This window comes from Pleurodeles waltl, chromosome 6 (genome assembly GCF_031143425.1).
Source record: "Pleurodeles waltl isolate 20211129_DDA chromosome 6, aPleWal1.hap1.20221129, whole genome shotgun sequence".
NCBI classification, from domain to species: domain Eukaryota; kingdom Metazoa; phylum Chordata; class Amphibia; order Caudata; family Salamandridae; genus Pleurodeles; species Pleurodeles waltl.
The window spans coordinates 238,688,024-238,712,147 of NC_090445.1; the positions used below are offsets into that span (position 1 = coordinate 238,688,024).

At 44.3% G+C, this 24,124-nt stretch overlaps 1 protein-coding gene across 3 annotated transcripts in view; it reads left to right on the plus strand.

Annotated features, from left to right (window-relative positions):
• TLK2 (tousled like kinase 2) overlaps positions 1–23,669 on the plus strand; it is a 948,113-nt gene extending 924,444 nt beyond the window's left edge. For all 3 annotated transcript variants that reach the window (XM_069237985.1, XM_069237987.1, XM_069237986.1), the window contains 2 exons: positions 4,699–4,806; positions 18,955–23,669. In XM_069237985.1, the coding sequence (XP_069094086.1) occupies positions 4,699–4,806; positions 18,955–19,128 (282 nt within the window). In that variant the 3' untranslated portion in view covers positions 19,129–23,669. The remainder of the gene's footprint in view (positions 1–4,698; positions 4,807–18,954) is intronic.
• The last annotated feature ends 455 nt before the right edge of the window (positions 23,670–24,124 follow it).

The following is a 24,124-nucleotide window of genomic DNA, read 5'->3' on the forward strand; positions in this document are numbered from 1 at the left end:
TTCTCAACGCCGGTCTAAGTCACTGGAAAAGATATCGGAACAACACCACTCGAGGCTGTCCCTTGGTCCCCTCCATATTTCCCAATGTTTCCCAGAGCCAGAGTGACCACTGCCCAACTCAAGGAGTTCTGTGGGTTCATGCATCTCATATTTTGGTTGTCATAAAACTCTGCGGCGCCTTAAGGTTCAGTTGGTTTGAGAGAGGCCCCTACTGGATTCCTGCCAGGGGGTCCACGTTCTGCACCAGTCTGGCCCAATGGATCTGGTGTTGGGTCCGGAGCGACTCCACCCACAAGACTGCAACCTTCCATGAAGCTCACTCCATTGCCATCATTGCCAAAGCCCTGCAGCAACACCAACCCCATTGTCATTTTCACCTCTGATGCAGAGCTGGACTGCCCAACTTCAACTCCGGTACCATGTTCCCAGAGTCGGTGCCAGGGTCTTTTTCTTTTGGTAGGCCTGGAGAGGGAGATGATTGGGAGAGGTTTCAGGACCCTTATTCATGAGGCTAGACCCTCACCGGACACTGGCTTGGCTACTGAAGAGGGAGACTCCTTTACAGTGGTGCTGCGAAGGGTGGCTGAATTCCTGGCCCTTTAGTTGACTTCAGTGGCAGTGAAGACGAACGTTTTGACTGAGATGCTTCAAGCCGAACTTAGCCATTCCGAACCTGTCCTCCCATTCAATGAAGCCCCTCACTGAAGTCGTTCTTGGGGTCTGGTCCAAGCCCTGCACAGGGGCTTGTGTATATCACAATTGCCCGTCATCACCTTGCAACTGGGGGCTCCAGTTTCCTCACTCAGCACCCTACCCCAGAGTGTGTGGTGATCCAAGCCTCCACCTCTAGAACTAACCCTGACTCATTACCTGCCACTCCACCTGATAGGCAGTCCAAAAGGATGGATACCTTTGGCAAGAGAACGTTCTCTTCTGGCAGCCTAGCACTGCAGTCAGTGGACTCTGTGTGCCTTTTGGGCTGATACACACACACGCACGCACGCACACACACACGCGCACACACGCACACGCGCACACACACACGCGCACACACACGCGCACACACGCGCGCACACACGCTGCCTGTTGTCTCTCAGGCCAGAGCCATACTCATCCAAGCCATATCCAGTGGGCGGGATGTAGAAAGTTCACCATCAGATGTAGGCTGTTCAGGATCGTCTTGCTGGGCAGAGCGATTGCGTCATTGTTGTTACTTAGACGCCATGCTTAGTTGAGAACCACTGGCTTTCCAAACTTCCCTCATGGTCATGCGCCTTGATGGCTCCACCTTTTTGGCCCTGGAGCACTTTAAAGATAGCAGAGCTACGGCCAGGTCTTTAAGACTCTCCATAGCCCCCACCAGCCCTCATTCTGCCTTTTGCCCCTTCAGTGGCTATGGGAGGCAGCTACCAGTCGTATCCTTTCTTACCCAACCACTAAGGCCAGCAGACTCCCCAGCCTTTTTGTGGCCACTGACGTGGTGTAGGACGCTGGCCTGGTGTGTGGTGAGCACCTATGGTGTTATCACATTATACCAGGTTCAGATATCCCCTATTAGTGAGGTGTAGACGGTATCTAGGCAGCCGGGGCTCTCTAGAGGGAGCTGTGGATGAGCAGCCAAGACTTATCTAGGAGACATGCAAAGCTTATGCAATACCACTGCAGTCACCCAGCACTTACACACATGAAAGAACCACATAGTGTTACCATGATAAAGTACCTTTATTTTTGTAACACAAATTCTAAAATACTGTATAGGCAATACTCCACTAGGAGGTGAGTAAACACACTATTTCATACACAGAAGTCATTGATTAGCATAGAAAGCAATAGCAAACAGTAAAACAATAGAAGACAGTGAAGGCCCTGGGCGTGGGGGAAAGGAGGGTAGACCAAGCCATATACTAAGTAAGTGGAATGTGAAAGGCAGTCCCCCACCCAAGGAAGTGGAATCTGTAGAGGGGAACTGGAGGAACTTGGAACCCCAAAAGGTAAGTACCAGGGTGGCCCTAGCGACCAGGTGAGAGGAGGGTAAGTACCTAGTTTTTCTCCAAACCCACAGGAGAACTTTGGCAAAGGACTGTACAAGACCCAGACAAGACTGGAAGAAACCAAAGGTGGAAGAGGACCTGCAAAAGAAGGGGACCAAGTCCAGTTCAAGATGAAGTGTCCTGTTGTGGCAGGAGCCACGACCCACCCTTCTGAAGATGCAGGACCAGGTCGACGGTGGAGGCAAGGAGTCAGCTGTGCAGCACTGGAGCAGGAGGAGAAATCCAGAAGTGATGCAGGCAATGTCCCACGACGGAAGAAGAGTTGCAGTTGGTCAGTGGTGTTGGAAAACTACCAACAAGCCTTGGCAAAGGCAGAAGTCGCAGATGAGGAGTTGCAGAGCTGCCAGGGGACCAGCAAGGTTAGCAGCATCCCAGTGAACACAGTCAAAACACACTGACAGCAGGCAAAAAGTGGGGGTAACCGTGCCAAAGAGAGGGTACTTTCCTACACGCGGTTCCCATAAACCACGTGTTAACACCAGCCAAAGATCGGGCTAGTCCACCACTGGCCCCCAGCAGCCTCAAAATCCTTTACTTGCCCTTATACCAGCCAGTGGGGGGCAGGATTTGCATCACATGCCTCACTGGCAGTCCATAACATCAGACAAGTGGGTTTCACTAATCATCCAGAGGTGCTACTCCATCCCCTTTCTGGAACCCTCCCCCCACCAATCCCTTACCAGCTGATGGAGGACCGTCTCCTTTTTTGGGGCGAGCGCAAAGCACTCCATCCCTCTTCTAATCTCTCTTTAGGGGGATTTTAACCATGCCCATGTTACATTAGTCACTTTTTTAGTGGTTCATAGGGCTTGCCTTTTAAAATCTTCTTGTTTTCATTTGTGAAAGGCATGCATACGTCATGCCTTTTCCGGTGTTTAGCCCTCCTCGAGAGCACCGGTAAACTACTGGAAACATGCGAGGCTCCATGTAGACCGTATGGTTTCTGGTCTACTTTATCTCTTTATTTCGCAGCGCGATTACACTGTGTTTTACACAGCGCGATCACGCTCGTTTTTTTTTAATCATTTAATGTGGCAAGAAAAGTCCGGTTAGGAATTTACAACGCTGATAGCTCTAACTAGATGTAATGCGAGACCCGTTGCATTGCAAATGCTTGTTTCTGTCAGGAAGTGTTGGCCCTTTTGGGTCTTTCCTGGAATATCAGGGCATTTCCTGGTGGCTCAACATCTGAACATATGGGTGGACAAACTCAGCTATTGATGCCTAGCGAATCGCAATTGACGTCTCCATCCTGAGGTGGTGCAAGGTCTCCTTCAAAATAGGGGAGAGCCTTGGTTAAATTTGTTTGCCACTGCCAAGAACACACAATGTCAGCAGTTCTGCGTGCTTGGGTTCCCAAGGCAGCTCTCACTCTGAGGACCTTTTCGTCTGGAGTTAAGCTCAGGCCTACCGTATGCCTTTTCTATTATACCAATCATGTCCACATTTCTCAAGGTGATCAGAAAAACTGGGCCCAAGTCGTTTTTGTGGTCCCGGATTGGGCACAAAGAGTGTTGTATCTTGAACTCCTCAGCCTAAGCATCGGTCTTGCAATCAGGCTGCCCCTTGGGGAGGATCTCCTCACACAGGGGCAGTGTCCAAACTTGTGTAGCCTCCACCTTCGTGTGTGGAGTATTAGCAGCGACAGTTGACAGTTTTCGACCTTCCTCCCAAAGACTATGATGTTAATTCTGTCAGCCAGGCATCCCTCCAACAAGACAGTATACACCTGCTGTTGGGGCAAGTTTGTGACATCATGTGCATCCAAGAATACTGACCCCCTTTCTGCTCCCTTTCTCACAAGTTGTATTCTTTGTTCTTTCTCTAGCCCAGCAGTGCTCTGCTCTGGGCACTGTTAAAGGTTTTTGTCGGCTATCTCAGGTTTCTTCGGTTGCCGGACGAACCTTCTTTATGCGTCACCGGTAGTGACTAAGGCCCTTTATATAACAATGGTGGTAAACAACGCCTACCGCCGCAGTGACGGCCGCCAAAATACTGAAACCGTGGCTACCATCCGTCCTCCATATTATGATCACTGTCGGACTTCCGCCACAAGTCGTTAAAAGAAACTGACATCAGTGCATCGGGGTGGCACCTATATAAGCTCCGCACTCGTCACATCCAGCATGAATGACCATGCGGTGTGGAACACCACAATCTTCTGCCGCGCAGGGCTACTGCTCAAGAATTTCCAGATCCTGTCCGATACCTGGGGATAATTCTGTGGTAGGGAATCTGCGGCTAAATAGAGTCTCTACCAGATAAGGCGTTACCAAAGGTTAGTAACGTGTTCTTTAGGTAAAGAAGTGCCAACATTTACCCTTCAGAGAAGAGTCTTATTCCCTGGATGAAATTTCACTTTGACACTGTAGTGGGTTTCAGTGTTAAATTGGTTTTTACTATAAGACTGCAACTCTAGTTGCAATACAAACTATGTACTGTTTGTTTCAATTGTTAATATCTGACCACTCAGTTTGAAGAGAGAAATGAATCTTGCATAATAATTAAAGTTGAGGACACAGGAGACCTTAGTGGTTTGTACCTGAGATATTTGAACACTGCTCTCTGTTCCTTACCAGGTGTAGCCTTTCATCACCATTTGAAGGAAGTATGTGATAGTTACAACACGTTATTTTTGTTCTTGCAGCCCTTTGGCCATAACCAGTCGCAGCAAGATATTCTCCAGGAGAACACCATCCTTAAAGCTACTGAAGTGCAGTTCCCTCCAAAGCCTGTAGTGACACCTGAAGCAAAGGTGAGTTTTCAATTACTGTGGTAAAACTTTCAGGAAGTTTAGATGTTTAAATAAATCTTATTTGTGGATGGAAGGTTGTTTACAGAGACAAGGGCATTGAAGGTTTAATGTAATGTGTGAGTGCAAAAGCAAAATGAGCTACATTCAAGGCAATCCTTTGTGGTTTCAAGGCACAGATAGCCAGTCACACACCTTTTCTGTCCTGTCTTTACATTTTTATACCTTTTGAACTACAAGGGACCATCTTTGACTATCAAGAATAAGCTATTTTTCTAGGTAGTCAGTTCTTTCTACTTCTCCAGGCCAAGATGCAGTGGTAATATAGGTCATGGTTTAAAAGTAATCTAAATAAATATTGCTATCACAACATATTTTTCTAATGGAGACATCAAGGACCAGTTAAATGATTAGAGCCGTGCTTGGTCCTGGGGCACCATAAGAAGACAACCATCACTGACTTCTACTTCTGACACAGCACCACATGAACGTGTCCTCTTGAGTAGCAACATCTCTGCATATTGCTAAATTTAAGAATTTGAGGGTTCAGTGAAAAATCATTTTAGTGAGAGAAGCTTTTGATCATTGTCTTCTGATGTAGAAAAGGAGGCACTGACACCAGTGCACATGGATTATGCCCTAACACAGCTTTGTGTCATCATGAGCAAAGGTGGGATGGAGTTGCAACAGAGCTCAAGTGTGCTCTTTTTTTAGCAAGCATGAATTATTGCAAGAGTTTCCAGGTTTTGTCCAGAGCCTGGGGAGAGAGACAATATTAGAATCAGCAGTCTGTGGTTAGGTATAGAATCCACTAGAAAGAAAATTACTGAAGGTAAGTATGTAACTTGTTAATTACTGCTTTTTATTCCTCATCCGTACGTTATCCTCTTTTGTGACCACCTCAGGACATACTTCTCTACCATATAGGCATGTCCAGGCTTCATCTGCTCTCCAGTAATGTATCTTTCATGGATTCACATACTTAAATCTTCACCGTTCTCATGGTGGGAGTCCCACGGTAGAAGTAATATAAGTAGTGTTAAAGCATTAGGGTCTGATTTAGAATTTGGCAGATGGGTTACTCTTTCACAACGATGACGAATATCCTGTCCGCCTAAATCCCATTCTAGTCTATGTATTTAAATTTCGGAGGACGGGATATCTGGCACCGATGTGACGGAATAACCTGTCCACCTATATCTAAACCAGGCCCTTAGTCTTCAAACCTCATAGAAAACAATAGACATCAGTAGCCAATTCGTATTGTTTTAAAACATCCAAACTTCAACCAGTCAGAACAGAGACCCTGAAGCACTCATCCCCTGCAGAGCCACCATGCCTCAGATTTCTTACAGCATGCTGTGTGTTAGGAAGTCTCCCTGAGCTCTGCTCAGTCAGTGTTTCACAACTCAACATTCGACCTGACAGCTATCCAGTTATTCTCCAAACCTACTGGAGATATCTGAGGTACACTTTGGGATTGTGTTTACCTAATCTGATAGAGACATCTAGCCGCAGATTCCTTATACTAGAATTCTTTCCCAAGCGCCAGCCTGGATCCGGAATTTTTTTCCATCGATACCTTTGGGCATCGGAAGAGGGTGGACGTAGCGTTGACAAAGTCCATATAATCCCCTCCTAGACACGCTGATGTCAGTTTTTTGTTTTCCGGGCCTCAAAGTGGATCCAGAGTTCCTCAGGCTATTAGCCTATCTCAACAAAAAAATATTTTTTGTGCCCTTTTTTCTACATGTTTTCGGGGTTCAAACCTTGTGGGTCCTGTGGCAGGAAGATGTTGGCCACGGATACTGTTTGTATGTGGTTCATTGGGGAACACCATACCTTCGAGGAATGCGGCTACTATTGTCACCTGCATCCGAAGGTGTTGCGGTAACGATGTATGAAGATTTTGGCGGTATGTCTGTCGTCCGTCTCGCTCTATGTTCAGGGATTGGTCGCAGGTTCTTTCCAGGAGCTGTATTCGTGATCGTACGTCACCCTTCGCGTCAGGCGGTCTGAGTCGCGGCGTCTGCCTACATCAAGTAAGTCTGGCATTTTCAACACCCTCTCCCAATCCCTGGTTGAGGAGTCCGCGTATGAGTCCACCCCGCACCTCCCTGCTTTCCATGGAGCAGGGACGACTCTGGCCCAAATGTGGGAGTATTACATTTCCTTTTATGCCATCTTCGGGCCCCTTACCGCCCGCTAGGCCCGGTTCCAAAGTTTTTATCTGGATGGGCTAAGGGTGTAATTGGGTGGGCCAATGCATGCCCAATTTATGTCAATTCTGGAGGTAGCCTACAAGCCCCAGATTTACCATTGGACGTCGATGACGTCACAATAATTGACATCGCTGAAGTTATAATTGAAGCCATAATAAAATCATGACTAATATAATAAAACAACATAGAGAAATGTTTGTTTTAGTTAACACTTGTATTAGGGTGCTGACATGATATGCAAGGAGATCATTAATTATTTCTCTTGAGTATTACATTAAAAATTGTGTTCATCTCAGGAGGATAGAGTACCACAAAACACACTATAGCACTGGGAACCTACATGCTTTATTCCACAAACTGTCATTATGTAATAGTTTCCTTACTAGATACTGCAATTAGTGATAATTCATACGGAGAGAGAAAAAATAAATGAAATGAAACAATAGTAGTTATGTCTGCTTGTAATAATTGATGTCCAGTTGACCATATATTGAATATAGACTATATTATTGCCCTAAATTATTCTTTACTATTAATAAGTTTTGATTTAAGATTTCCTGCAAGTTCAGTTACTCATGAGAACCACAGAGTTGAAGGTTTTATACAGACACATAATTATTCATGTATTCAGAATAATGAAACATTGCAACAAATTGTTTAAAAAAGTTATTTAGTCAATTTTTTAATTTAATCAGAAGAGTGCACATTCCACTGCAGAATTTATTAATTTAACAAAATCTAATGTATAATATCCAAGTCCCAGTGGAAGCTGTAAAAAGTAAACTGTGCTCATAAATATACTGTTTGCCTGTTTCACGGTTGATAATTTTTTTTTTTAAGTAGTGGGCCATAACATTTGCCCTGAATTCTATAGAGTGAAGCGAGTGGGCCTGACATTTTCAAGGGAGGGTCCGGGGGTCTCCCCTGATGAACGTTTTGGAAAAATAGGATTGATATGTACATTTTAAAGCAGGGTTTTCACATACAGTTGGTTAAAAGCCTTAGGTTCTGCTCTCATTAAATATTTAAGTCATTCATAATGTGCCAGGCCAGTTTAACCTGATGCTCCCAGTAGTTTATACCACTTTTTCAAAATTGTGCTAGAGGTGACCCCGTACGACAAGGTGCATCCATAATGCCAGATGCAGCATGTTGTCACGGGTGCTCCACATATGCCATGTGACCCCCTAAGTCCACAAATGTACATTCAATATGCCACTGCCAGAATTTTGTCATTAGTGCCACCCATAACCCATGTGTGATCCTAACGTCAAACATTATCTCTAGTAACTCAGGGCCAGCACTTTGTCATCCTTTGTTATATACCAAGGTTGTCCTCTTTTATTCCAAAAATGACCTTCATTGTGCCAGCATTTTGGCACGGGTGTCCCCATGCCAAGAATTTTATTCAGTACACCAGCAATTTTCCAAAGGTGCCACTCTGCCACAAATTACATCCAGTATGCCAATGCCAGCATTTTGTCCTAGGTGTCCTCATATGTATAACGTCTAGTGTGCCCTTGTTTGCTAACATTTCTTCCCAGGTGTTTGTCATACAAAGAAATGTCTCCAGTATGCCAGTGCCACAGTTTTGCCATGGGTGCCCCTTGAAGTCAAGAATTACCTTCAGTATGCCAGAGTCAAGAGGACACTCACAAACACCACATTCTCACTCATGCTCACTAATATTCACCCATTCACAATCACACTCACATGCATTCTCACTAACTTGCACTCATTAATTCTCACTTAGTTGTGCTCGCCCACTGCCACCCACTTTCTCATGATTGCTCACTCATTAATTCCCACCCTCATGCTCTCAATTTTTTGCAGTCACTCTTTTTCCCACTCACGGAATCATGCCTATTTGCTGACACTAACGGGCTAATTTACCAAATAAAACAATATGCAGCACAGTAACAAACGTTGCTGCACTGCACTAGGGAAAGACTTCATTTATTCTACTAAAATATGGCACTTATTCTCTCTTCTCCAGCACTTGTGCACACACAGGCTGCCTCGCACAATGCATATATTCCTTTGCACCATGGTGCAAAAATATGTGCATGATGTCTAGCATACGTTTTGTACTTGACAGTTAACCTTCCAATACAAAATACTGTGCCTAGACAAACTTTAAAGCTTTTCACACATTGGATGTGCTTTGTATAGTGCAGCACACTGGCAGTGTGTAAAATGTTTGAATGAATGAAAACATTTCTCCAACTTACCACCTGCCTCAAGAAGGTGTTATTTTTTGGGCAAAGCCCTGTTTAATATTTTTAGTAGAAAGTACTTTGCTTCAAAAACCGTAGGTTGTAGAGAGGGTTCCCCATATAGCACCCGTGGCATGCTCATATGGTTCAAAGAATTTGTACTACTTTGAGGCTACTTTCCAATGTAAAACTTTTGCACAGGAATACAAGTGTTTATCAAGACTTTGCACCCTTTTGCGTCACTTTGCACTGGAGCAACGTCTTGATAAACATACTCAGGACCCCTACACAGAAACAGAAATTATTGAGGTTCAGAAGGAACCTGGGCTCTGGTGCCCCTGCACCTGCTGAATCATTAGTAGGCAACACCCTTCCTCCATTCCCTTATTACGCACCCCAACCAACTGCGGTTTGCCTCAAACATGAGCTAGGGCTCCAGAGCCATTCACTTCTGACATTAATATTTTAATGTCTTAGCCAGTACAAAAATTTAGAAAATCACCTAGAGCCAGCATTTTTACCCCTTTTCACTATATAATTTAAAAAGTATGTATCAAAACAACGTACTTTTGAATGTGTTCTAGAGGTTTCTTAATTACCTCTAACTAGGGTTGCCACCTGGTAGGTTTTCTACTGGAACCACCTATATTTTAATTTCCTGGTCGGTACAAAAATTAAGAAAAACTACCCAAAGCCAGTATTGTTAGCCCTTATCTGTACATACTTCAAACAGCAAATATGAATAGAAAACACTTTTAAATGTCTTCTAGAGCTGCAAATATTTCTGGGTGATAAAGTAAATACATACAGAAAAGTCATGTTACAAATGAATACATTCGATTTTATTCATAGTCCTATTTACTATCATGTCCAGACCTTTGCACACTCTTAAAACTACAACAAATAGCTGATATTTTTCTTTTGAAAATGTGGGAACCCTAACCAATAATTAATTAATACTGAGTGAAAAAAATCACAAGGTTTGGCTGTCCATATAGAGGAAGCATTCCACAGGTGAGTTCTCCATGTCCATTTATGCCAGCTGGGAGGGCCACAGGTCATATTTAGATGGACCTGGCCCACCTGCTAGAACTGGGCCTGTCTAGCATGCTTCCTAGCCCCAAGAAGGTGAGAGGTATCCTATCTGACTGTACGCCAGTGGGTTCGCCCTTCGTGTCAGATAGGTCCTGTGGATCCATACTCAGGTCCTTACTGGTTCTTGTGCAGAGCCCTTTGGGGTTCCCACCTGCAACGCCAAAGTTTGATCAGCCGACATCGGGTGCGATGCCGGTGGAACCGCCCGCGTCGGATACCTTCCCATCTCCTTCTCATCAATCCCTTACTATGTTTCCTTCGGGAACAGGCCTTTGGAGGTGAAGGAGAGGAGCTGGGGTTTAGCAACCCCATGAACGAGACTGTTGAGCCTCCTATGGAGGGTAGTTGGCTCATGGAATTGGGTGAGGCTAGTGGTCTTGAGTCTTCAACGGTTTCGAACATCCTTTCTTCCCCCACCCTTGTGACAGGAGGTGAGCTCCTTCTTCGCTGAGGTTCTGAAGAGGGCAGCTGCAGTCCTAAAATTGCAGCACCCCTCTGTAGAGGTGACCACTGACCTCTTGATATCAGTGCTTCACCAAGGTCAAACAGGAATATAGAGCCTGTGCTACCATATAGTGAAGCACTATATGATCTTTTTTAGGGGCCTGCGCTAAGCCTGCTATAGGGCCCCTGTGGACCGCTCCATAGCCCATAGGCACTGGCCTGCCCCCGAGGACCTGGCTTGTCTTTTCTGGCACACACAAATCTGAGAAGTTTTGCAGTACAGGCTGCTACAGCCTCTCCTGACCTCAGCGTCCTCCCTAGCGTTCCTCTGGACTGGGAGTCCAGATGCCCAGAAATTTTTGGACAAAATATTTTCTCCTCAGCCAGCGCAGCCCTGCAGTCGATAAAAACCTTCTGTATTCAGGACCACCTTTCCCATGCATAGTGAGATTCAGTGGTGCGCCTGCTACATTTTCTTCCGGAGGAGACCCGGAATGAACTCACCCAGTCATTCCAGGATCGGCGAGAGGCAGATAGATTTGTCATAAGGTGTGGTATGATTACCACAGGCTTGGTTGGCGGATCCATGGTTCACTCAGTAGCGCTGCACCGTCATGCCTTGCTACGCCTCTCTGGCTTTTCGGAGGCTGTCCGATCCACATTGGAAGATGTGCCCTTTGTTGCCGCCCACCTGTTCTGCACTCATGACCAATTCTGCATTGCAACGCTTTAGGGACAGCCGGGTTGGAAGAGATTTGTAAATATGTCTGTTGTTATGCTTACAGATGGAGCAATCCCAGAGTGGAGTCTATACTTCCTAATGAGCCCAAGTTTCCTCTCCTCTTTTTTTTTTTTTTTTGCTACAGTCTGAGCCATTTCACCTTCTGGTGGCACCTGGTATGCTGTTCCTGCCTCTGCAAGTATATTCCTATTTTTCTTATGGCTGTTTATGACCGCTTTTCCTTGTATGCCCTCTATTTGTGACCCTAAGTGGGTTTGGCGTCTGTTGGGTTTTTTATTTTTCTCTGAAGGTGGACTTCATGCTCAAGAGATAGTTACCAGTATGGTATGTACCCTACTCTGTGTAGAGCATCTTCTGTATGCCTCACAGGTGTTCCTAAATATCTTTATAGTACTTTCTGTATCATTATAGGAAGATTATCATTCTGCCTCCTTGGTAGTTTTGTGCAAGGCCTATCGCTTGCACAAGTGTCTTTTTATGATGATTGTATTGTTTCTCCTTGCCTTAATATTGGAATATTACTTATGCTTCTCTTTCTAGTGTTGTTCTTCACATGAGAGACTCTTACTTTCCTATATGGAGCAGAGGGGCAAGTGCTGCCATTCCACATCCGTGCTTCTTTGCACTTCTTTTGCGAACTACTCATGCTATACCTCAGCAGCATGGGTTCTTGACACTGCTATCTCTGGGACTGATGGTACATTGGTGCAAATTCCTTTTTGTGTCTATACGAGTCATGCTCACAGCATTCTTCTCTTGTGCTGCTGGTCTTGCTGTACTTATACTGCTTCTTCATCGCAAGGAGATGTGTAGTACTTACTTATTGCTTAGAGGTAAGGTCCCGTACCTTGGCTGCTACAGGATCCTTTTAGGCAAGAGGCCAGACACACCATCCAGAGCCACCTTGTTTCTACATATTTATTATTAAGACGCCTCCATGTGGCCATCTTCTTTGTTGATGGCTATCTTCCATCTTACGGTAGAGGCCTGGTTGTATACGCATGTCCTTTGAACATTATGGTTCCGTCTTTTTTAGGATTAGTTCATAATGGTATTGGTTTCTCCCTTCGGACACCTTTTCCCTGGTCGGTTCCTTTCACCCTATTCGTTAGGATGTCATAATGTTTCTACCCCTCTGGGGGTAGTTGCAATGCTTCTGCATGATTATTAAGGTTCTTTGATTAATAAGGGATTATTCACTTTGGCTGTGTACTTCAGTCCCATAGGACGATACCCATATACATTGGTATAATGAAGGCCGTAGACCTGTTTTGCCTTATACCTTCTGGTGATTTTAATGTCTCCTACTTATTTAATTGTTTTTTTTAAAATAACTTTATTAACACGTGAAACAGTGGCAACATTACATGGCAACATATTGATGACATCTTTAACAAGATCCTTAGTGTTTCTCAAACCCCTCTCCCCCTATTCCAGCATAGTCATATAACAGTCGGCATTCATATGGAGCCCCTGCGATCCCAAATCCTCCCCTGAAGGTCACATTAAGGTAAGGTCATTACAGATGCCTCCCCCTGTAGGTGTTCCAAGGTCCCCAGATCTTTGTCCATTTAAGGGGGCACCCACGAATCTCCTACTCTCTTTTTCAGTTAGTATGTTCCAATCCATATCCTTTTTTCAGTCACCAACTGGGTCGGTAGGTCTACCACCCACAGTCTTGTAATATTGCAGTTGGCCACCACCAGACCCAGTGTCCACCATATCTGCGTCATATGTATCCCCTCAGTCTCTCCTCAGATATTCAAAAGGCACCACTTCACTGATGCCGTGAGGTTGCCCCTGTCACTGCAATCATACATCCCACCACTTCCATCCAAAAGATTTGGATTATAGGACAGTATGGAGGAATGTACAGGGACTCCTGCAATCGTGCCTGCAGTTCTTCCCCTCCGCTTGACCCATCTTGAACAATCAGCCCACTCATCGTCCTCCATTTCTCCTAGGTCGTGTACCCATTTCTCCCTTAGGTGTATTAAGGTGTCATGGGTGTTGTTGAGTAGTTTAGGGAGGTCACTTTTCGGGGTATATATTCATCCAATAAATGGTCTTCCAGGGGCGCGAAGTCTCTGGTAGGGAGGCTCCCTTAGGTAATATCCCCATGAGCGAGAGGCGTACCTGAAGATAGTGGTAAAGGTCCCACTTATCAGATCCCTGCAGGGTGCCCAGTGCTGCAGTGTCCCACATGGGCATTGCTTCCGTAATGTTGCCCTTTCATCCCAATCCGTTCAGGGTCAAATGGTGACTATGGTGGCCATGGGCAAGATATACTGGGACGTGGTGGGGGGCTGTACAGGGCCCTTCAGTAATGGGATGACTTCATAAGGAATCTATCCATGCGAAACACTGGTTCATGTGGGGCGATTTGAGCCCAATAGTTGATGGTAGTGAACTGGGCTGCCCAATAATATTTCTGGAGGTCAGGAAAGAATATTTTGCCATCGTACCATCCCCTGTTGAATTTGTGTAATGCTATTCTCGCCGAGCCTTCATTGCAGAGCAGTGTTTTAAGTTCTGAATTGATTGCCTTGAAGTAGCTGTGTACTGGGTAAGGTGTGTTCTGAAAAACATATAAGTGTGGTAGGGACATCATTTTGAAGAGGGCTGCTTTGCCTAAGAGAGACAGAGGTAGAGACTGCCAATGCTCAATGTCATCCCTCAGCTTGGTTAGCGGGGGCAAGAGGTTTTTGGTGTAGAACATGTCAGGGTCTTTGGTAATGTATATGCCCAGGTAGCGAAAATCGTCCCCTTGCTGCCGCTGCCTCACTGTCTTGTGGCAAGCGGGGCAGCCGGCCCTTAAGGAGATAAACCAGAGACTTCCTTTAGTTTATGGTATAGCCTAAATAACAATCAAAGGTCATAATGATTTGAGTGATTGTGTTGAGTGTGTTGTCCAGGTCTGTAACCTATAAGAGGATGTCTCCTGCGTATAATGATAGTCTATCGTCCCAGTGATCTCGCCAGTTGAGACCTTTGACCAGCGGGTCTCATCTAACCCATGCCGCCAGAGGCTCCAGTGTAAGAGCAAAGATTAGCGGCAACAGGGGGTAGCCCTGTCAGGTGTCACGGCAGAGGTCGAATACCCGGGACACCGCCACATTTACTCTGACTTGGGCCAGTGGCTGTGTGTAGAGTAGTCTGACCCAGCTAGCAAAGAGAGGGCCAAGACCTGATCGTACCAGGACATACATATATGGCCATTCTGTGGTGTCAAATGCCATTCTAGTATCTAGGGAGAGGACTAACGCAACTGACACAGTACTCAGTGAAGGTGGCACAGATTTATAGAGTGGTTCTGTGAGAAGGCATGAAGCCTGATTGATCTGGGTGGTCACTTTGAGTAAACGAGAAATCTTGACTATGACATTGAGCAGGGAAATATGCCAATACCAGAAGCAGCCGCTTGGAGGTTTTCCCTCCATGCCTATGACTACAAGGGTGGCCAGGTGCTGGTCTCTGGGAAGTGAGCCTGATTGTCTCGAGTCCTGGAACATGCGCAATAAATGGGGAGCAAGTGCTGCTGCCATTAGTTTATAAAGTTCTACTGGCTTGCCATTAGGGCCAGTGGGCTTGCCAGAGGCAAAGCCTCATGTGGTCAGTGTGATCTCGGCCTCCTTTAACTCATCCTCCAGAAAGGCCCTGTCAGTCGAGTCAAGTGTTGGAAGGTGTATGCCTGCCAGGGGCTCCCTGCCATCCACTCCTGTGGTGGCAACTGCCAGAGAGTATAGATGAGTGTAATAGGTGGCTAAGGTCTCTGCCACTTCTCAAGGGTCGCCTACAAGTGCGCCAGTGTGTCAGCATAATTGCTGGAATCTATTGACTTGCCTGTTCCCTTCTATCCAACCAGGCCAGGAGTTTCCTGGCCTTGTCACCGACTTAGTAAAGATGGTATTGTGTTGCCATGGGACTCGCCTTGGCGGCCTCTGTGGCAGCGTCTCTGTATTCTTTTTTTTAACTGCAGTGTATGTTCAGTGATAGTAGAGACTTGGGTGATAAGATCCCACTCAAGAACTTGCATTTCTGTTTCGAGGGTCTCAAGCTTGGCTCCTTTTTCTTTTTTGTGCCTCACATTGAGGGGGAGACCTTACCCCTTTACCACTGTTTGTATGCTTCCCAAAGGGTTTGTGGCAAGTCTTCATAGGATTCATTCTCCGCAAAGTAGGTGTCTGTTACTTTTACAACGCCCTTTCTAATGAGTGAGATTTTAAGGTATCAGGAGTTAATCCTGATCTCACAACTGTTTGGGCTCGTACCTGGTCCTAGGACCGTCCAGATTGGTGAGTGGTAAGAAATACCCCTAGCTGAGTGTTGGACTTTAGAATAGTGGTGAGGGTGGTGTCTAAGGGTGAGGAGGTGGTCAGTTTGAGAGAGGCTACTGTGCCCTTGAGTGGTGTGTGAACTGTCGCAAGGTGGGGATAGTGTGTGTGCCAGTGATCTGTCAGGCCAAAAGCCATAAGGAAGTCCAGGAGTGGGCGACGTGAGGTCAACTCCTGCTGCGGGAGTAGCTGGTCTCACTCCTCTTGGAGCACTCTAAACTATACTTACATCCTGACCCCTTATGTGTTTTAGAACTGTTTTTCCTCACCCCCAGCCAATGCGACAAACAAAATCGCGACCACAACTTTTCTATCACGTTGTGTCCAGTCAAAGTGTTTTGGGACCCTCCTCTTTTTCTTGACCCCCACTTGACTAATCACCCCAAAACTTTCCATGCAGAACTAGGCAAAGTAGGACACTTCTTTGGAAAATTTTGTGAAGATTCGTCTAATAGCACCAAAGTTATTGGCAAAACAAAAATGCTCAGTCTGTGGAAAAAAATGGTCTTAACTATAACTACCTACTGGCTATCCCCAGTAGGTAAAATGTTCGATGGCATGTGTAGCTGTAGATACACATTCTTTGCATAAGTCCGCCATCTAGGGTTGGGATCAGAGTGTTACAAGTTGTTTTTCTTCTGAGAAGATTTTCGAGTCACTGGATTGAGTGACTCCTCCTCTCGGTAATACTGTGCATGGGCATCGAGTCCTTAGTTAGATTGTTTTCTTTCCGCTGTCTGGTTCGGACATGTTTCCTCTTGCTCCGGGACATCTCGGTTCGGTATTTTCTGAACTTCTTCTAACTTTCAATGAACGTTGGTATAGTTTCGATTGCGTTTTCCCCACTCATAGTCAATCTGATTGCAGGCCTTCTTGAAGTAAGGCGAACTTCAACACTTAAGAAGATATATTGAAAAAAGTGCTCTGGGGACCCCGCAGGCAGGCAGAACTATTCAGCGCTTATGACTATTATGGAAATACCCCTACGAGAGAACTGTAGTTACAGGTAAGAAACTATCCTTCTGCATTCCAACACTAGACACCAATGTGGTTTACTATATGTTGTGAGACCTCACTGTGTAATAATTGTGCAGTCATGTCTTGGTCTAGTCAGGCTCATTTGTCAGCCCATAGCTCAACGCTAGGTAGCTGTGACTTTGAACACATGTGATGCATATAAAGAGCACCAAAATATTTGGACAAGAAAGAAAGACAGCTCCCAAGAAATCCAAAACAGTTCATAAAAATTGACTATATTTTTATGAATTTATAGACGCCAAAATGAAAGATTCATCGGATGGTTCCAGAAATACAACTATTGAAGAAACAGCAAATCACAACTTTTCACTTAACCATGAACAAGCATTGGCAAATTCAACACATTTGACACAAAAAATATTTCCGCAAAACTTACGTTAAAATTGAATGTGATGACTTCCAGTTAATTTGGCTGACCAGCTATGGCAGGGAGCTGATCAGGGGGGGTTTGCAAAGTACCTTAGAACAGTTGCCATCTCCAGTCCAGTTCCAGCGTTAATGTCAGCTTGTCATTGACTTGTATGGACTTGTCCTGATGCAAGGGATACAGGATGCTGAGGATGCTGTGTGATTGATTGGGGGACTTTCTTGGGCTACTCCTCAGTCCACAATGCTAATGGGGAAACTTTGTCCACAGGGGTCGATGTACCTCAAAGTCCTCTTTGGTCTAGTAAAAGTTCAGTCACCACTTGACTACTGGTCTCAGGACACAGCGAGACCAGCAGTTCACTTTTTCTGGCAATAGCTCTCCTTCTGGGCAACCAAACTACACTCTGGCGACTCTCCCAAGTCCAGAAGACTTGGGTGCAGTTTTTGAGCATTGAAACTCTGACTCCCAGGTTGCGCAGCGGTGAGGAGCAGCAAACAATTGTTTAGGCTACCAGCTCACCCAAGCAGTCTTCGTCAGCTGTTGAGAACTGGAAGTCAGCCAACTGACTTTTTGGAGTCTCTGCATCTGGCTGGGCATGGGGTATGACTTCTACGCAAGTAGGATACCACAGTCACAATCCTATCATTGCTAGTCAAAGAGCAGCAGTTGCAGTACAACTTCAGTGCAGCTGCTTTCTTGACAGGTCCCAGGTCAGCAGGGCAGCCCTTTGATCTGCTTCCCCAAACCAGGCGAGATCTGGGGGCCATGGCAGTCTGGGAATTATTATTTTGCCACCTTACCGTCATGATGGTACATCTGGTGCTGCAGTCCACGAGAGACGTTGTGATTTACAAGCCTACGTATCGTGGTACCATACACTAGGGACTTATAAATAAGTCAAGTTATGTAAATTGGGGGTAAGTCGAATAAACATGCACCTTTTTAAGGGTCAGAGCACATGCACGGAGTCCTGATCAGCAGGACTCAGGACATTTCATAGTCACTACACTAGTGCCTGGTAGTCAAAATGGGGGCAAAAAGGGGAGGTGAACCTCAATAAAGCCTGTTTCCTCGTATTGAGAAATTTACCAAAACCTTTAAATAGGCTAATGCACCGTAAATTTACAGAATTGTGATTATGGTTACTAAGCACCGCATAAGAATTTGTTGGGGGTTAAACTGAAAAACCACCAGGATAGCCTGAGCAGCCTACATGAATGAATGGGCCCTGGCAAAAGAGATGTGCATGAATCTTAAGACGGTTAGAACCGATGAGAAAGTGGAGGAGGACCTGGAGGAATGGGCTGAAATGTTGACCACCATGAACGATACAGTACTACAAGACAACAATGGTGCAATGGCTGGCACCTCATGACAGGAAATATTGGTGTCGATCTTTATTACAAGAGTCCTATACACTTCCAGATGGGTGGGGTGGGGGAAGTAGAGAAAGGTCCTGGAAGAGCTAGTCCCATTCTGTGGGGAGAGCATCTACCCGATTGAAATTGACATTAAAGGAAGGAGCCATTGGAGCTGTGCTAGCCATGTAGACATGTTGGATCTAAAGTGGGTATGGTCATGATCCAGTTAATTTTTTAATTCAGTACAAAACGACATATACATTGTTCTTATTGTAATTCCCTAAGAAAAACACAAATAAAGTTGTTACATACCTTCTCTTTTTCTCTAGGCATTTATTCGACGTTGCCTGGCCTACCGGAAAGAGGACCGAATAGACGTCCAGCTGTTGGCCTGTGACCCCTACTTGCTGCCTCACATCCGTAAATCTGTATCCACCAGCATCCCTCCTGGGGCAGCTATTGCCTCCACCTCTGGCTCATCCAATAATAGCCTTTCAAACTGACAGTATGTGTGAGACATTTTACGGGCCAAAGGAAAACTTTTAAAAACCTGACAAGCAAAAAGGAAACCCCATTTAGAAAAATAAAGCACTCGGAGACCAGAAGAATCCATATGGTTTTGGAGGAACCTGTATACCAGGCTGCTTACGTGTCTTGGTCTGTTTCTGAGTCGTCGGGCGTGGCTGCATCGGATTGGGCAAGCTCAAGCCCTTTGGCAACAGAGGCAGATGCAAAGGATGACTAAGGCATCAGGGCTTAATAAGGTGGTCCTGTGAACTGCCATAACAGACCTCCCTTCCAAGCAAGGAGTGAGGGAGGGAAGAGACGTGGGCTCCACATATTGTAAACTTCAGAACTAAATGCAAATGCGGCGCGTTTCTGTGAAAAGCACGTGCTTTGAACGAAGATGACTGACTTCAAACAGCAGAGAGAAAAGCTGAACTAGACTGGGCTCGCCCCGTGTCGATATTTAAACTTGTTCATTTTTTCCCTTTTACTAAAGTTTAGATAACATCTCCTGGATGGCGGGTGGGGGAGGGATAGGACGAAGGAAAAAAAAACTTGAAGCACAAGGTTTGAGCCAGGAGATGCTTTTGACTCTGTTCCCTTAAGTAAAACAAGTTTATGCCGCCCATTGATGGCGATAGTTAGTGTTTTTACCCTTTATTAATTTCATTACATAGTAAAGTGAGAGGTAGGAAGACATAATAGAAAAATGTCTTTCTCCTCACTTTCTTTTGTAAAAGTGAAACCCATATTAGCAGGTACGCATGGAGAAGTGTCCAGAAACTGGTGGCCTTGTTAAATGGTTCTGCACAGTAATGCAAGCTAGTGAATTCATTCTTCCCTGCTAAAGAGCTGCGGTCGTTGGGCTTGAAAACCGTCCCTGGAAGCAACAGCGTTGTTCCCCTAGGATTATGATACGGTTGTCCTTATTTATTTGAAGTGGTTGACATTATAATAAAAAGTCATTGGCCCCTACAGAGCTGTCCAGTCAAGCATGTATATAATTCCTCGATGTACCTGACAGCGAAGGAGCGGCTGGAAATGAAATCTGTACACACAACGTATAATCCGTGTTAAATATTTCATTCTAAGAAATATTAAATGTTCTGTTTGTTCGGGAATGGTGATGTTGGGTTGTTAGGGCTTTTTTCCAGTCAGGCTCGCCCCGTAAAGGCTGATAGGAAGTAAACTTTCAAGGGGATCAAAAGGAAAGGAGCATGTGTTGTAAACATACTTCCTCCGCAGGGGAGGGGATGGCACCATCTCTCAGGCTGGGAAATAAATCTATCTGACTGGGAGAGCCCTTTGGTGAGAAAATAGGCACATCCTCCTCCCCAGCATAAACTCTCTTCCTCAGCCACGGAATATGTCCTGGCGTGGAGTTGAAAAGAGGGCCCACAGTTGAATAACATGTGGCAGCCAGATTGAAATGAGATTCCTTTTTAAAGTAACATTAAAATAGCGTGGAATATTGCAGATGTACAAGTGCTGTTATCTATATGTAAACGAGGAGCACGTTTTGGAGCTCTTACGCAAAAATAATTTTACTAATTTAAGCCTAGTGGAACCGCTGTGTTTGGGATGAAATGTAGATTATTTTCCCCCTCGATTATGTGGTGTTTCTACATTTGTTGATATGGCAATGAGCTCCCCAAATGAAAAGGCAGTCACCAAGGGGGAAAGTTTGTTGTCATATCGTTTGCAACACTGCAGTGTGCAATATCTGCATTTGTTAACACATCACTGATTTGTCATCGATTGGCAGAACAGCAGCGTATCATTTTCTTGTTAGAGAGAGGAAAGGCTGAACTTAAACTTCGTATTGCATCTTGAGTGCATGAATCTACCATAAACTACCAATACTAAGCTACTAGTCTACAAACCTGTTCATTGGATCTTGTATTTTTTTTCCTGCCGCTCTCATTCTATAACTATGTCCCTCTGATATAGACGTCTGTCGAAAAGGTGCGTGCTAGTGTGCCGTGAGTGCTGATATTTGAAGCTAATTGCTAGGGTCAGTTTTCTTGCAGTTCACAAAAGGTTTAATGTTGCACTGTAACATTCAGTTTTGTAAGTTACAAGGACAGTTTTAAGACCACGATGAAAAAATGAGTTATTTTTTGGAGAACATTCATGTTTGTGTAGTTGACTCTTCTAAATCCATTCACCTAGATTAAGAATAGGGAAAATACTGGCTATCTGTATACCTTAATCTGAGGCACCAAAGGGGACGCCCAGCTCACACATTGGTAGTGCTGTTCAGTACATGCTTGGAAGTTTTCGTGCATCATGGAAGTAGTGTTACAACTTCGATTAGTCATGCTAAATTCATTATGCTAGGCAGATACTCGAATTTCTTTATAAGAAGAGCTGTATAACGCTCCTTCACATCTGTTGTCTTCCAATACTCTTGTCTTGCTTTGTTCCTCTACTTTCAAGTCCTCACTTCTGAAATTATGCGTAGACTGTTGCAAAAGAAAAGTCTGTTGCTTGCTGAGGTGTAGAAAATATTTGTCCTGGTTTGTTTTTGATTGAAAACCATACTGAGAATTGAAGGAGCAGCATCAAAATCCAAACTCAGATAAACCTTGCAGTTGTGTTTAAGACAATATTACCTGGATCAAACGTCTCAACACTAGAGATCGTCTCTAGGGTGGCACCCTCTGTAATCCAGACCAAGTATGGAATTCAATAATCTTATTAGGATTGTACATAGTTGTAATTTCATTCATGACATCTAGCAAACCCTTAGTCAGCTTTATTAAAATTGCTTTGGTTAAGCCTCCTATTTGACCTGGCTTTGTGTTGCCCCTTCCATTATGGTGTAAAACACTTGCCTGTAGTTGAAAGTCATAATTGAATGTGTAGTATCAAACTATGAAGCACTGCTGTATTGAATGTGTAGTATCAAGCTATGAAAGGCTGCTGTCCATATCCAGTGATGAAGGGCTGCTGTGTTGAATGCAGATTGTCAGCTGGTGACAGGCTGCTTTGTTTGAGTCCTTGCACAAAGTTAGAAATATAAGATGTTTCATAGCAACATATAACAGTCTTATCTTTTGTAGAAATGAAGTCTTGAGCATGCATAAGACACTCATTTAATTACCTCTTTCATGTTTCTACTATGAAACAATTTTCACTTTTCATGCAATGATTGATCCCTGAGATGTGTGAATGCAAGAATCCTCCCATCACCTTTTGTTTGATTTGGGTACAGTATTTATCTGCATAATGTCCCTGAAACAATCACGGATACATAATTGAGTTCCTTATTGTATACGCAAAACAGACATGAGCTAAGCTACTTCTAATCGTATCAGTTACATACCGTTTCGAGAAAAACAGAGGCTTGGGCCTGATTTACAGTTTGGCGGAAAGGGTAACTTCATCACAAACGTGAAGAATTATGATCCCATTACACCCTATGGAGATGGTAATATGGCAGACGGGATATCTGTCGCATTTGTGATGGAGCAACTTGTCTGCCAAACTCTAAATTAGGCCCTAAATTGAGGTTTTCAAACTTTGGTGGAAAAAGGAGAATCTCACCATTTTCCCTTTTCTGGGTTTAACATTTGAACATCTGCTGACATCCATGCAATCTCCCCTCACAAATAATGCCTAGATGTCTTCTGCCCAGCTATCTTTTTTTTCTACTAATTATGTTTTGACTTAAATGTTTATCCTGTTTTAACGTTATTTTATTTTTCAAATTTTGTTTACACGCTGGCATTGAACAGATGTATATATTCACAGGTACACCGGCTCTCACCCATGATGTTTAACTTCCCTACATGCTAGTGTTTTACAACGCCTCTTTCTATTCGGCTCCTGTTCAGGATGGTCTTGGTATGCAGCAGTACAATGCATAGTGTAGTCTTTATTAGAATTCAGCTGATAGCACATGGGTATTGAGGAAGGACCAGCTCAACAGCCCATATGTTCATCTCCTCCACGATATTCTGATTAAGACAGGGGATATAATCCAAGATGGAGCGATCGGTGCTAGACTTTAAAGAAACAACATTCTGGGTGTTAATGGTAGGCACATGAAATAAGTAGTAATTGAGTGAGGTCACAGGGAATACAGTAGTTGTTCATTATTATAATGATGGATGAACGAGTCTGCTGTAATATTTTCACCTTCCCGAGATCTGTCAAAACTTCTACTAAAGGTATGTAGGAGAATATTTTGTTGTCACTGGTATAGAAAACGCACGTTAGCTAAAAAGTTTAAAAAAAATAAATCAGTATGATTTTTTTTTTCCCTACTGATCTGAGGACCGGTTTTAGTGCTGTGTGTTTATGCTGCTAAGTTATTAGAAAAGTACAGACCTCACCCTGGACTCCACAGTTTGGATTTGTTTTTGGGGTTAATATGGGTTTCACTTTTTTAACTAGTGCACAGCCCCTCGTCACTATTCATTTACTTGAAAACAAATCTCTGTATGAATTTATAACATCAAATCCAGGCGTAATTGTTTCGGGTTTACCCAATAAGACAAAAAGAACATTAAATACATTTTGAGAAATTGAATTGATTCATGCTTCATTTGTGATGTATACAAATTGGGATTCCTCCTTTTCAACCATGTCTGACACCATAAGGGTTTTCTCTCCACAGGTGACCAGTTTATTTGGTGTTGTCTGGTAATGGGTGGGTGTCATTAAACGACCAGAACTGCATTTATAAATATATTGAAAAGTTCTCCTAATTTTTATGGACATTCCTGCAATTTTATTTCAGATTTTGGAAAGATGGTGAACGTAGCTCTTAGGAGAAGTTCAGCACTTGAAGGAAAACATTTTTATTGTATCAAGAGCTGTACATATACATGCATATACGCTGGGTGGTTGTGTTGATAGGTTTTACACTTCATCCATGAAGTAAGGAAATTGCCTGTGGCGAAACCATCTAGCCCTCTGTGATGATATTCAAAAACAGGAAATGTGTAGTATCAAGCTATGAAAGGCTGCAACCCACCCTGAGGG